Source organism: Aethina tumida, chromosome 4, assembly GCF_024364675.1.
Source record: "Aethina tumida isolate Nest 87 chromosome 4, icAetTumi1.1, whole genome shotgun sequence".
Lineage (NCBI taxonomy): Eukaryota > Metazoa > Arthropoda > Insecta > Coleoptera > Nitidulidae > Aethina > Aethina tumida.
The window spans coordinates 17,236,145-17,248,195 of NC_065438.1; the positions used below are offsets into that span (position 1 = coordinate 17,236,145).

The 12,051-nt window shown below is 33.4% G+C and overlaps 3 protein-coding genes across 4 annotated transcripts in view; 2 read left to right on the top strand and 1 right to left on the bottom strand.

Moving 5' to 3' along the window:
• Positions 1-4,955, top strand: part of LOC109604111 (arf-GAP domain and FG repeat-containing protein 1) — a 67,758-nt gene extending 62,803 nt beyond the window's left edge. Inside the window, exons 3-5 of the mRNA XM_049966006.1 lie at positions 3,057-3,341; positions 3,394-3,668; positions 3,745-4,955. Of these exons, the coding sequence (XP_049821963.1) occupies positions 3,057-3,341; positions 3,394-3,668; positions 3,745-3,789 (605 nt within the window). The 3' untranslated portion in view covers positions 3,790-4,955. The remainder of the gene's footprint in view (positions 1-3,056; positions 3,342-3,393; positions 3,669-3,744) is intronic.
• A 515-nt stretch (positions 4,956-5,470) lies between these two features.
• Positions 5,471-8,286, bottom strand: LOC109604113 (conserved oligomeric Golgi complex subunit 4). The gene is made up of 9 exons (XM_020020641.2): positions 8,128-8,286; positions 7,875-8,072; positions 7,028-7,822; positions 6,725-6,972; positions 6,451-6,673; positions 6,132-6,398; positions 5,892-6,077; positions 5,621-5,841; positions 5,471-5,566 (listed from the first exon to the last, which is right to left on the bottom strand). Exons 1-9 carry the CDS (start codon positions 8,209-8,211, stop codon positions 5,524-5,526), a joined length of 2,265 nt encoding a protein of 754 aa, XP_019876200.2. The 5' UTR covers positions 8,212-8,286; the 3' UTR covers positions 5,471-5,523.
• A 933-nt stretch (positions 8,287-9,219) lies between these two features.
• Positions 9,220-12,051, top strand: part of LOC109604114 (myosin-VIIa) — a 35,232-nt gene continuing 32,400 nt past the window's right edge. For both annotated transcript variants that reach the window (XM_049966926.1, XM_049966927.1), the window contains exon 1: positions 9,220-9,342. The gene's annotated coding sequence lies outside the window, so the exon portion shown is untranslated. The remainder of the gene's footprint in view (positions 9,343-12,051) is intronic.

The following is a 12,051-nucleotide window of genomic DNA, read 5'->3' on the forward strand; positions in this document are numbered from 1 at the left end:
GTTATTGTGTTGAAATGGTCCATCCTTTATCGATTTCCAGTAACCTACCACATAATAGTACTAGAAATATGTGTGTCAAGCCTTGGAATTATTTCTTTGGGGAAGATGTAGCTTCATTCCGGAGGTATTCAGTGTAAAAAATATTTTTGGAAAAAGGCATTTTCTGGTGGTACCACTCATATGTAGTTAGTTATTGCATTGAAATGGTTCATCCTTTATCGATTTCCAGTAACCTACTACATAATGGTACAAAAAATATGTGTGTCAAGTGTTGGAATTATTTCTTTGGGGAAGATGTAGCTTCATTCTAGAGGTATTTCAGTGCAAAAAATACTTTTGGAAAAGGTATTTTCTGGTGATACCACTCATATTTAGTTAGTTATTGCATTGAAATGGTTCATCCTTTATCGATTTCCAGTAACCCACCACATAATAGTACCAAAAATATGTTTCTTAAGCCTTGGAATTATTTCTTTGGGGAAGATGTAGCTTTAATTTGAAAGTATGAATACATCATTGATGAAGGTTGTTTTGCAAGTTTTATTAATATTTATGCTGGAATAATGTAAGGGAGTGTTTTTCTTTATTGCACGAAACTGTTAAACCTTTAAACTTTGCATGTTACGAGTGATCTCACTGGAAACACAATTTTGTTTACGTCGATTATGGTGCACTTTGTGTGTGTATAAATCTTGACGCTATCTAAAAAGGAAGGAATTAATATGCCAGGCAATTACACGAATAATAATAAATGGAGTCTCTTAAGTGGTGTCGTCGTTAGGGGGGTCGGTATCTAAAAACACTTTGAAGGAATGCCTGTGGTATCTAAATTACCCGATTTTACATGTGTTCATTTAACGTACTTTCCTGTTTTTTTAACGATTTTAAACCGTCGACTTTCTCTTCCGATAAAGCGGTTTTTGGTTTGTACACATCCGTTTAATTGCCTTAAATTAATTAAAATAAGTTAATTAATGACATGGTGAATCAAGTGCTAGTTCTAGAAAAAAAAAATGGTCGCTTAATTAGGTTTCTTGAGTTCTCGCGAATTGTCCTTGAGTTGAGGATGAATAACATTGTTTGACTTGGACGTGTTGCAGGATGTTTGCGTCTGTATCAAGACTTTTCGAAACGAACTATAATAAATACGCCTGTGTCAACTAATTGTAATCTATTTGTTGTCACAAACACATATTTTAAAGAAGTGCCTCACGTCTGATAATAATGAATACTAGCTGAATTTTTTGTGTGATAAAATGTTTCATTTCAGCCTCCAACAGCTTCAGTATATTTGATCTGAAGTTCACCAATAACGGCCCCGTATTGAACGAAGTGCCTCTATTTCCAAAGTGTTCAAACAATAATCTGCGCAGTAAGTCACCAGCACCGCAGTAGAAGAGCAAAATAAATTCCAATTCTACAATTTTTACTAATTTACATTCGTCTTACCCTTAATTTGTTTCAATTATTTTTGGCATTTGTAGTCACAGCTCAAGCTACGTTTTTGTTGACTTCCATATTTTGTGTTTTTAACTTTAGTACCTTTTTTATTATAGTTTATAGCAGCATAGGGGTATGGTTATTAACCAACCATAGGTACATTGTCACTAAAATTTCATTTTACAATGTAAGTTACAGCAGTGGTCATTATTACAGCAACTCTTTAAAATGTTAAATATTGCAGCCAAACATCAAGGTCTAGATATTGCTGACACCGTTAAAAACATGAGATGCTCTCCAGAAATTGTTTTGTTAACAAATATGATGTAATATTCTCTGGTGAAAATACAATAAGAAAACGTCCTAACAATCAAATCATTCCTTTTATATCTTCTAGACAAATAAAAAGTGAATTAATCGAGTCAATAAAAGTGTGTCTAATAAAATCAGACGTCGACTGAATTGTCAAAATTATTAAGGATGTATTTCAGTAAAGAAACCGTTGGAATCAAAAAAGTTCAAAGTTTGGACAAAAATATATTATCCTCCAATCAAAAATTGAAAATTAATTTTTCCCTAAGTAATTTTGATTTTTTTCAATTGACCAAAACAAGTACTTCTTTATATGTTAAAATGTATGAAAAAATATTGATTTTTTGATTTTTTTTAATATAAAACGTAAAACCTCATTTTAATAATAATTCTAAATTTTCAAATATTCAAAAAAAAAATTGAAAAATTACATTATTGACATTTTTTTGAATATCTGCCGTTTTTGATGTACCTTTTGAAAAAATAAACATATAGTATAAAAAAGTCGCCAAAAAATCGGCAGTTTTTCAATTTAAAAAAAAAAATACTATTTTTTGAGGTTTTTTTTTGAAATTTTTATGAACACACTTATTAATTCAAACATTTTGGTTTTTTCCAAAAACAAAAACATGACAAATCATAAAAAAATATAAATATTATTTTAATAAATTTAATAAAAATTTTCAAAAATTCATAAAAAATTACGTAATTGACTTTTTTTTGAAAATATTCTATTTTTGATGAGCTTTCCAAAAAGAACATAGAGTATACATTTTTTTTTTTTTTTTTTTCATAAACATTTCATGGAAAAAAATTTGTATTGTTCAAATTTAAAATTGATTTTTGCCTAAGAAATTTTGTTTTTTTTTTTTCAGTTGACCTTATTTGTTAAAAAATATACGAAAAAATATTGATTTTTTAATTTTTTATATTATAAAATGTGAAAATTAATTTCAAATTTTAGCAATATTTTTGAGGTTTTTCCCTGAAATTTTAATGAACATTTCTTTGTACTGTATCGCTATTTTATTTTTCAGAAAGTTAGTCAAAAATAAAATATTTTCAAAAAAATAAAAAATAAAAAAAATTTTATATTTTAATAAGTTGCTAAAATTATGTCCACTACTGTACATTGTTTTTAATTTGCAGGCCTTTAACTTGCATTCCAATGAAAGATCACAAATTCATATTCCCATTGTCCAACATTTTAATTTGTAATCTCTCATTGCTTTTCGCCGAATTTAATAATTAATCTAATAAATGTCAAATTCATCATGTAACAACAGCCTTATCCTTGATTACAGGTTTATTGACACCCGCTCCCCTGAACGGCGTCCAGAACGGCTTGAACGGCACCAGCACGAACGGCACGAACGGCTGGACCCAGCACCAACAGACCGCCCCACCGCCCCCGGTGGAAGACAAGTACGCCGCCCTCAAAGACCTGGACAACGCCCTCAAATCACAGTCCACCCTCGATTGGGGATCGACGGGATCCAACGGGTCCCTGTACAGTTCACCCACACCGACCGGTTCCATGTACAGTTCTTCGTCTCCGCAGAGCTCGATCTTCGGCTCACCTAGTCAAAGTACGTCCCAAAAACAACAATCGAAACGTGAGACTAACGTTAGGTGTTGCAGGTAATTTCATGAGTGCCTTCCAAGCGCCGCAGCAGGAGAACGGCACGACGAACGGCGTGTCGAATCCGTTCAACGCGAACGGCACCGGCGCCATGAACTGGTCGACGACGGTGGTGAACGGCAACGGGAACGGCACCAACGGCATGCAGCCGTTCGCCAATCCATTCAAGGTGAACGGATTCGCGCAGGGCTTCCAACCGCTCGCCGCCTATCCGACGATGAATCCGATGCCGGCCGTCAACGGCACGGGCGCCTGGCCCCCGAACCCTTTCAAGGTGAGGAAGCCTCTAATAGTGGACTGTTGGGGTTTCATCTTGTACGAATATAGCTTAACTCTCTGTTGGTTTTTAGGTGGGTGCGACTGGGGCGATGAATTCGAACAACCCGTTCTTATGAGGGCAGCAGTACTCAGGCCCGTGGCCTTGGACATTTAGGACCCCCTCTCAGTATAACAACAACACCAACAATTCTTGATGATCGACTTGAAAACATGTATATTTCTCTTTCATTCTCTCTAACTTTTTGGCGGACACGTCCGATTATAATTTTAGCTTCCTAATGTTTATTTATTTGTAACAAGTCTTATTTATTCGGTTCTGTAGCCCTTTGTACAGTGGGGAACGTATATCAAAGTTATGCCAAAAAACGCTTTCATCTATGAATATAATATTAAACAATATTAGTTTTAGTTTGTAACATGTAAAACGTAGTTAATAATACGCTTAAGGACTTAAAAATCAAATTACATGTGGTTGCCTTGAATGAAAATAACAGTCCTTTTAACTCTACTGTTCACTAGGTTTTCTCTGCTTCGAATACGTTATTTATTTATGTTGTATAGTGTATTTTTAAAAGTGTATGCTCAGTATGCAGCAAAATGTGAACATTAGTTATTATAAGTTTGCTGTTTGACTACAGTTTGTTTAAATTGACGCTATTAGTTATTTAAGGATATATTTTTTACTGTTGTGTATATGTTTAATTAGTTCATTAGTTTTGCTAAACCTACAGTGCTCACACTTTGCTATTCAATATTTATAAGTGATGTAATGTACATTCAGTTATGTCCCAGTTCGGGCGAGTCCCCAAAATTGACATCTGAATGGATATAACATGACATCATGTTTATATAATTATTTTTTTGTCAGAGTAAAGCAAGAATTTTACTGGAAACAGTACAAAGAGTAGGATTCCACAGGAACAAACAGATATGAACAATATTTTTTTGTATATTTATGTAATTTTGTTCAGGGAATGTGGCCTTTGAGAGAGACTGTTTTTCTGATGGATAGCATCATGTTTGATTTTGTTTTTTGTAAGAATTTTAATTAATACTGACATATTCTGTGATAAAAATTTTCGAAAACCTGTATTAACATTTTTTTGTATGTTCTGGTGTACGAGTTTCATCGCTAATCAAATATTTGAACGTCTCAGTAAATTATATATAAAACAGTTTGTCCGTCCTGGTAACTGTATACAATTGTAGAATTTGTTATGCAAGCACAATTTACTCTGTATATTCTTGTCAAAAGGTTGTGTACATAAAAATAACACCAAAATGAGTAGTTTTATTTTAAACCCACATTAAAACACACACTATATTTATAAACAGTTTATTATAAACAATATACAATTAAATAGAAGCCTAAATTTACAGTTTAATTTGTTTAAAGTCCTGTAAAACAAACCATTACAATAGCTTCAAAGTAGAGTTATTTATGGCATACCATAATGGTTTTTAACTCAGATGGGGTAAGGCTGCAAGTGAGGGCACCATCGTGATTTCCCCAATAATCGTTGATCTCACTCGTTCAAAGTTTAATACTGTGGCTACTTGGGTCAGTCTGGCGAATTTATCTCTTAACTGACCAGGAGCTTGTTGTTATGATGAAGCCTGCCAGAAATCATACTTCTGTATCCATAAGTAAGCCTCTCAACTAAAAAATGATATTGAAGATATTTTAGTTATTGGATATTTTAAATTTACTCTATTGAAACAACTTTTTCAAAACGTTGGGTCACAACTGCCGTAAATTTAGTAGTTTTATTTTAAACCCACATTAAAACGCACAAAACATTTATAAACAGTTTATTATAAATAATATATAATTAAATAAAAGACTAAGTTTACAGTTTAATTCTTCTAATATCATCCACTTTGAAGTCAGTCCTGCAAAATAAACCATTACAATACCTACAAAATAAAGACGTATTTATGCCATACCTAAGTGCCATAATGGTTCTCAACTCTGATGGGGTAAGCCTCCAAGTGAGGGCACCATCGTGATTTCCCCAATAATCGTTGATCTCACCCACTTGTTCCAAGTTTAATACTGTGGCTATTTGAGTCAATCTGGCGAATTTATCTCTGACGGACCAGGAGGTGGTTGTTGTGATAAAACCTGCCAAAGATCGCACTTCTTTATCCAAAATTAAGCCTCCCAACTAAAAAATTATATTGTAGATATTTTAATCATTGGGTATTTTAAATTTACCCTATTGAATGTGGACTTTAAAACAACTTTTTCAAAACGTTGGGTCACTTCTGCGGTCACAACTGCCGTAAATGCGTCATAGTTGGCGGGAGATAAAACGTCTTTAAACGATGACAGTAAGGAATCTAAATTCATGATCAAAGTCTGAACGAAGGTTTCACCAGCTTCGTACGTCGATATCTCGTCCTAAACAGAAGATACAACACATTAACATGAAATTGATCCAGTTTATTTTTATACCTCAGTCATCTGGTGATTGACATTCAGAAAAGCATCAACCCATGGGTTAATTCTGGGTTTAATGGCACTAGCCCTCAACTGTTGCATTCCATATTCTATAACTTCTTTCAAATTCGTCGTAACTGATGAAAGGCCTGAGAGGCAACTCTCAAGCTTCCCCCTTTCATTGCTGTTCATTTTGGGCAGTGCTTGATCAATTTCTTTCAGCACACTATCACACAATGTGTCTACATATTCAATTGCTGCGTCTGCATTGTTTAAAGCCACCTAGAAATTAACCATTTGAGCATAAAACTTAGTTACTGGTTGAAATGTTTACAATAAAAGCAGTTCTTGACTGTTCAGTATCTCCAGACTGCAGTCTTCCCTGTTGTATAGAAGATTGAAGCACATTATAAGCTTGTGTCAGGTCCAGATATCCAGAAGGGTAACCCTGCTTGAGGCGTCCACGCAAAATTTCGCAGAAATCGTTCTCCAGAACTCGGCAAGCGTTGTTTATGATAACACATATTCCATCCAAACTTCCAGTAGATATTGAGCGCCTAAATATAAACAGTTAAAACATCTAATTATCTGTAGAGGAGAGTACTGACCTAATACATTTTCTGACAATGAAAAACGTATCATCAACCATGCTGGAAGTTTGCTGTGATGCCTCTAAGACATCCATATTTACAGCTTTAGCAACTGATTCCTCCATAAAGTATTGCTCTAATCTTAAATAATGTGACAATAACTCATGCTTAGATTGGCTTAAGTCACTGTTTTTTAGCAGTAATTCCAAGTTCTTCAACATTGCAGTTTTGGCATCTGTTTCAGGAATACCCACCTCCATGTCAGACTGCAAAATGTTGCTTGAACAACATTATTTATAAATTAGTTTTGTGTTAACTTACATTAACCTTCCTGTGGATGAACCTTATGTACAATTCACTTCTATAATGCATTAATGTGACTTCTCCAATGAGAATGTCCAAATCTTTTGGGTCAATCTTTTCAATTTTACTAAAACTGGAGGTGGTGGACATCCTTGAGACATCAGTGATTGTTTGCATCTTTTTGGTGATTTGTCTTACACTCTTCCACTCATTAATAATCCTTTTAGTTTGCACATCACACTCCTTTTGCAAAATACTGATTGCGGATAATAATCTGCCAGGTCCATAATAGGTCTCAAGCAGGGGCTGATGAGTGTCTATGATTCTGGCCAGGCCTTCAAACAACAGGTTTAAAGTGTCTGCAAATATAATACTGTGCCTTTTGTCCCCTACAGGTGTGCTAATGGCACTTTTTAAATTTTTATCAGCTGTGGCAGCCAGTTTGGTCCTCAGATAAGTGCAGAACTCCCTGATTCCATCTTCATGCACACCCAACAAAGGGAAAATCTTGAAAAACCTCTCAATGCCCACCAAGTCTTCAGATTTCACAGCCTCATTAAACTTGTGCTCAACTATTGCTCTCAGCTGACCAGCAGCATCTTGCAGTGTGCGAACTGATTTCATCATGTTTGTAACATTCTCCATGTCTGTTGCTGTTCTTTTCAAAAGGTACTGGTCCATTGACAAGAATCTGTGCACATGTGCCGCTCCTTTTTCGTAATCCGAGTCCAGGATAGCCGCTTGGACGCCTTGAGAGCAGATTTCCAAGTCGATTAGGTCACTTACTCTTTGTTGACATTCCACCACGTTGCTCTTAAAACAACAACTAATTAATTTTGTGGTTGCTTTCATGCGAAATACTTACTCTGGCCATGTCCAGTTGCCTAATTTTACCGCTGATTTGTTCGGAGGAATCGGATATGTCATTAATCGTTCCGACCAGCTCCTGAGCCTCCTGTTTTACGATTTTTAACGTCGGTATCAATTTGTTGAGCCCTTTGATTTTGTCGTGGTAATACGCTCTTTGACTGTGAAAGTTGTTGAGTTCTTGGACCAGAGTTTCCTGTATTGAAACAAATTAGAAAACCGGTCGTCGAATTAATTTACACACACATTACCTCTTCCAGTTTAATTTTTTCCAGTTCTTGTTGCAGACTGGCCTGCAGTTCCGCATAACTTTTCTTCGGCGTTTCCATTTTCATTTTTATTTAGTATTTACAATTTGTGACGTTGACATGTTTTGACAGATCGAAAGTGTGGTTAGGATCACACAACCTAAAAATACGACATGCATTTTAAAAATTAATTGTCGCGAATTGTTAATTAACAAATAAAGAATTGGTATGCTGAAAATTATTTATAAACATTTAGAAATAAATTTGAATTAGTTATGCAACCAACGTTACATAACACATTTTTAAAGCAATTTACAGGGGTGTCCAAACTAATGTCAAAAATTTCGAAAATTTAAAGGGATGTCCAAAATGATGATCATTTCTGATAAATATTTTAAATATTATGAACACTAAATAATATAATAAAATAGTTATATAGACGGTTAATTATTAACAATAAGTTATTTAATAATTTGTCAATGTACGGAAAGTTATTCAAAAAATGATTATTTGTAAAGAATTAATTAATATATTTCAATTCCTTCAAGAATGTGCTTTTTATTTATATATAAATAATCAGAGAAAGTGTATAATGTTTTGAATTACACTTGTTTGTACCCAGACAGAAGTATGGAGAAAACTAGTGATATTTATGGTTGTAAAAAATACACATAAACTGGCGACAGATGCGACTATTATATGCAGATGAACCTGTTTATATTGTAAAACAAATTTTTGTGCAATAGTAGTTACATTTAAGCAATATTCAAAAGTAGTACCAAGTATTTAACAAAACAAATCTTATCACATTGTTTTAAGGTGTTATTTACTAAACGCTGACATGTGATAAGAATTATAAGAGATAACAGATAAGCGAATTTCCAAAAAAATAAAAATAAATAAATACTCTGATTTCTATAATGTGCATCTAATTCGTTATTTATAAAAAATAGGTAGTTAATGGACTATTGTCAGCGTAACTCGTCTGTAGTTTAGTGTAGGTGAGTAAACTTTCTAGTTCTCCACCTGTACACTTGGAGCGCTGTCCTGCGAGTGCACAGGTAAATTAAGGTAACAGCATTTGATATCCACCGATTGCGTACCATAGTACAGTGCGAACCGATACAAGTGATGTGTTAAAAGGTGTCACCGTTACGCGAGTGCAGTGCAATATTACAAACATTATGACAAAGGATTAATACAATTTTTTCACTGCAGGTAAACACCGAGAATTGAAAAAAAAATATATAAATAATAATGTGGAGCAGATCTAAGAAATTTGTAATTCAAATTCGGCAAAAGTTTACACGTAGTCCGATGCGGTCCGTTAAAAATTGGTCTCCGCTGGATAAATTCCAATTACGGTTGTGCCGGAATCGATTATTGGATTAATTAAGTTAGCCGTAGTTTCGCGGGCAACAGGTATCCGAACATAGGTCAATATATCGGGTGTCCTGTCCTTGTGGACGTCTCCGCACGGAGTACCGATACCGGTACTCCGCAGGTTCAGGCCATAAATATGATACATCCATATAGAAAATCCGCTACTCCTCGGGTATCGCACAATTACTGTTATCTTCGGGTTTTATCTCCGTTTGGACACCAACAATTTATATTTGCTTAACTGTGTTTCATTAATGGGCCGTTTGAAAAATTTATGCACTTAACACAATTCGATCGGAGATGTTCAGCTTTCACATCTTTAGCGGTTCGGGTCGTAAAACATGCGGTGCATTAAAAATGGATTTTTGCCTGTTGGTTTTGTTCGGTGTTGGTGATTTATGCAAAATTGCGGTTGCTTAATAGTGCTAATACAGTAAAACAAATTATCTAGTCAGATTTTCGTAATGTTTGCACACACGTTTGAACAAACAAAATCTCTGTTGGGTCAACGGAATGTTTTTGTTTAAATAATTTATGACAAAAAAATTAAGGTGTGAGGTATCTCAGGATATGGGTTCAATGAAATTAGTTTTATTAATAATAGCGATGATAGTCCATCGGTTACAACTGTCAAAGGCACAGGTGCTGAACGATCATTAATAATAAATTTTGGACTTTATTGCCAGCAATAAATATTTTTATGAAGTCCCAAGTTATTGTAAATATGGTATAAATATTATAAATTTATTTAAATGAATTGAAAATCATGATAAAATTGAGGTTGAGTACCAAACAAATAAACAATATTATAAACCATAACAAATCCTGACCGATCTAATATTTTTGCTAACACTTCATAACTAGTTCAATAAATCGATTTCTAATTTCGTTATCTTACATTTTCAATTAATTTTTAAAATCTCTTTGACCTTGCACACATGATTTGAATAAAAATTATCACTTTTAATGAAAAATTCAACTCAATATTTACTGAATAAATTAGTTTTAACAGTTTATTGAAATTCTCATTTAATTATGAAATCTAAGATAGATGAAGCGTGTGTAAACGTCTATAATTAGAAATTAGTGGAATCATGAACATAATTGCAGTGGTTGAAAGTAATTTTAATGTATACAATGTCAAGTAAATGTCTTTTCTTAGCAAAGACATTTTTTTCCCAAGAAAAGTTTGTCTTTGCTAAAATTTTTAAATTATTGCTTTTACTCCTTTATAACACAGATCCTGAGATTTGATGAAAGTTTGGAATTGAGTCTTTTTGATATTTCATGAGTTTAAAATGAAGAGGTTCACATAACAAAAAAATCGTTGCAAAAACCTGAGATGGTTCAAGTGTCAGTTTTGAACCTTGAGATGGAATTAAGTCTTGATGTTAATAATAGTGGTGATATTCCATCAGTTTGAAATGTAGTGAATTCACATTAGGCTTCATCAATTCAGGAATAATCGTTCCAAAAACCTGAGATGGTCTAACTATTAGTTTTTAACCTTGAGATGTGTTAAGATAAGAATTTAATGGAATCTATTTGGAAATTTAGAATTGGGTTATGATATTCCTTCAGTTTGAAAGGTGAAGAATTAATATTAAGCTTTATCAAACTAAAAATAATAGTTTGGATGTTTGGAATTAAGTCTTCATATTGATAACACTGGTGATATTCCATAAGTTTGAAATGTAGAAAATTTACATTAAGTTTCATCAATTCACGAGCTAAAGAATACACATTAAGCTTTATCAGCGATTAGGTTTTAACCTTGAGAAGTGTTAAAGATAAGAATTTAAAAAAATCTGTCTGGAAGTTTGGAATTAAATTATGATATTGAATAAAATGATGACATTCCATCAGTTTGAAAGGTAAAGAATTCACATTAAGCTTCATAAATCCAAAAATAATCGTTATAAAAACGATCCAAGTGTTAATTACTAATCTTAAGATGTGTCAGGATAAGAATTTAGTGAAATTAGTTCGCTAGTTCGGAATTAAGTCTTGATATTGATAAAAGTGATGGTATTCCATTAGTTTGAAATGCAGAGAATCCACATTAAGCTTTATCACTTCACAAATAATCGTTCCAATATCTGACAAAGATATCCCGTCAGTTTAAAAGGTGAAGAATAATCGTTCTAAACCTGACATGGTCCAAGTGTTTCTAACCTCATGATGTGTCAGGATAAGAATTCAATGAATTAATTCGGTAGTTTGGAATTAAGTCTTGATATTGATAACAGTGATGATATTCCATCAGTTTGAAATGTAGTGAAGCTTTATCACTTCACAAATAATCGTTCCAATATCTGACAAAGATATTCCATCAGTTTAAAATAATCGTTCACAAATAATAGTTTCAAAAACCTGACATGGTCCAGTTATTAGTTTTTAATCTTGAGAAGTGTTAAGACAAGAATTTAATGAAACCAGACTGGAAATTTGGATTTAAGTTGTGATATTGATGAAAATGATAATATTCTATGAGTTTGAAAGGTAAATAATTCACATTAAGCTACATCAATCCAAAAATAATCG

Excerpts from the sequence above, each read along its gene's own strand:
- LOC109604113 (XM_020020641.2), bottom strand. The coding sequence starts at position 8,211 with ATGAAAATGGAAACGCCGAAGAAAAGTTATGCGGAACTGCAGGCCAGT. Across the intron at positions 8,073-8,127 it reads AAAAAATTAAACTGGAAGAG|GAAACTCTGGTCCAAGAACT; the intron begins GTAATGTGTGTG and ends GTTTCAATACAG. Across the intron at positions 5,567-5,620 it reads AGAACCATTATGGCACTTAG|GACTGACTTCAAAGTGGATG; the intron begins GTATGGCATAAA and ends TTTATTTTGCAG.